Here is a 2,500-nt window from a genome sequence, read left to right on the forward strand (position 1 = left end):
CTCTCTCTCTCTCTCTCTCTCTCTCTCTCTCTCTCTCTCTCTCTCTCGCACGCACACATTCCTACTCCAAACTCTTCTTGTTGTTCCAGAAAGTTCACTGAATGAATACAAGCAGTCACTCATGTGGACCTGTTGGTATGCTATCTCCTATGGCTGAATAACAATACAACAGAGAAGGTAGAGACCCTCTGTATAAAACAAGCTTAGAGAGATGCATCCCCTTAGCACCATGACATAGTGTCGTTGTCATGACAGCTCTTTGGATAGGAAGTAGCCCGCCTTCAGACAATACTTCCCATAACCAAAGCATTTAAAATGTCTGTGCCTAATACTACAGCTTCATTTGATGGTACTGAAGATAAGCCACAAGTGTGAAAGGGGATCAACAGGATAAGAACTTGTTTTGTTACATTCTAGAAAAGGCAACCGTGAATTTTGTGTGTGAATTTCTATGTGTCTCTCTGTGTGTACATGTGTACTTTAAGTGTCTTTAAGTGTACTTTAAGTGTACTTTAAATCTACTTTAAGTAGATTATGAGTGTGTGCATTATAGTAAAAAAGCAAGATAAATTAAAAAAAAATTAAGTCACTCTTCATCTCTGTCCTGGTAACCATAGGTGTAAGTCTCTCTACTAAGCAGGGAAGAGCATGCCCATTTCACTGAAATCACAAGGCTCACGTGAGTGATTGACAGAAGTATGTTAGTATTGCAACCAGGAGCACAGTGGAGAACCTTGTGAGAATACAAGCTCTTCATGCAGACTGAACTACTCAGAACACTACAGCATAATTCCTCCTTATAAGGCAATGAGACCACTTCCGGGGCATTCCTCTTATGGAAGGAATAGAAAGAAGTTTCTATTTATAAGAAGCCACATGCACACAAAAATGGTCCTTTAAATTCTACAGTCTCTTCAGACTCAGAATATAGAGGGAAGAAAACTCAGAGTCAACATCAAATTATTTTTTTAAAAAAGCCAATAATTTATCAGGACACATAATCAGCAAACCTTTATGGTGGCAAATATAAAACACACTGCACTGTATATGTTGGCAGGCATATACCTTCTTTATTTATGATATCATAAAATAAATTATTGGTGCAAATACTTTCTTGTACTGTACAGAATGCATTGCCAGAGAAGAGAAACTCGGTTCTATTTGAACAAAAGTGAGAGCGGGCAATCACATGCACATCACAAGCGTTAAGTCACATACACGAAGTGGACTAGCTGGACATTATGTTGAGTACTGTGCCTCTGGAGGAAAACCAAGTGATCAAGTGAGAGCAGAAGAGTCACTGTTCTTGTACAGTTGCTTTTCTTCAACCTAAAATCCATCTACTGTCACCACAGCCAAAATACAAAGCAAAGCATAAAAATTTGGATTCTAGTTTTGATGCTTCCCAGACTCAACACTTAATCAAGGGCTTTTCTGAAGTTCCACTGCTTCCTTATGACAGAAAATAGATTTTAAAGCTGTACAAGTTTGACTTCAATTATGATGTCTTCACAGACATATTATAAACTTCATAACCATACTTCAATCTTGGGAATGTTTTTCTTATTCCCTTACTGCAAGCTTGAGGACATATTGCACACTATAATCTCTTGCCATAGTGGTTTTTCATTTATGGATTATGAATCAAAAGTTTAATTGTTTCTACTATAAAATATTAATGATTAATACTTATACTAGTTAAGACTTATCATTAATATATCATATATAAGAAAAACAGACTTATAAAGATCATATTATATATCCCTAGAGTTAATTCAGCTTATCCAACTTAATCTTCTTGGGCTTGCATTTAACAATTCTCTAAGATCTCTAGAAACCTGATTTCTTTATAGAAAATATCACAGGAAAAAAATTTCTCCTCTAATAAAAATGTCAGGACAATTCTCATGTTATTTCATTTAGGATGATTTTATGTGTTTCATATTAAAAATATGTGCAATGTGGAGAATAGGAAGAAATATCACATGGTTCCACATTTTGTAGAACTTCTCATGAATACATGTCTTGATTAGATTTTTTTCTAACACACTCCAAAACTCCTAGGTGTCCTAACATATATCCCTAATATATTAGGGAAGAGAATAAGATCTAAGACTCTATAACATTGTCGTATCATAACTTGCAAAGGAAAAGATACATGAGCAGCCAGACATACACAAGGGATGACATGAGCTCATTCTTAGCATATTAAGAAGAAAAACGCACCTACCTGGTGACTGCCCGGGTGCAGATGGTGACAAGAAAGCAGCCGGCCACAATCATCCAGCCCCAGCCTCCATCTGGAGGGGATGCAGAGCTGGCTCTAGTTATCTTCGTCATGGTTTCAATTCTGATTTTCTTCTCTTTCCAAGTTACTGAAGCAGTAAGTTATGATCTTGAATGTTTGATACCCAGTAACTTCCTGTTGATACTCAAAGTTGGTTCAGGATGCTACCTGGCGCGGGAGTTACTGCCCAGCTAAAGCAAAAACAAAAATATG

General features: G+C 36.9%; 1 protein-coding gene across 1 annotated transcript in view; it reads right to left on the reverse strand.

Moving 5' to 3' along the window:
* Positions 1 to 2,500, reverse strand: part of Slc16a12 (solute carrier family 16 member 12) — a 40,621-nt gene that overhangs the window by 18,181 nt on the left and 19,940 nt on the right. Inside the window, exon 2 of the mRNA XM_028773520.1 lies at positions 2,231 to 2,478. Within this exon, the coding sequence (XP_028629353.1) occupies positions 2,231 to 2,340 (110 nt within the window). The 5' untranslated portion in view covers positions 2,341 to 2,478. The remainder of the gene's footprint in view (positions 1 to 2,230; positions 2,479 to 2,500) is intronic.

Source organism: Grammomys surdaster, unplaced genomic scaffold (assembly GCF_004785775.1).
Source record: "Grammomys surdaster isolate TR1022 unplaced genomic scaffold, NIH_TR_1.0 229, whole genome shotgun sequence".
In the NCBI taxonomy this organism is placed as follows: domain Eukaryota; kingdom Metazoa; phylum Chordata; class Mammalia; order Rodentia; family Muridae; genus Grammomys; species Grammomys surdaster.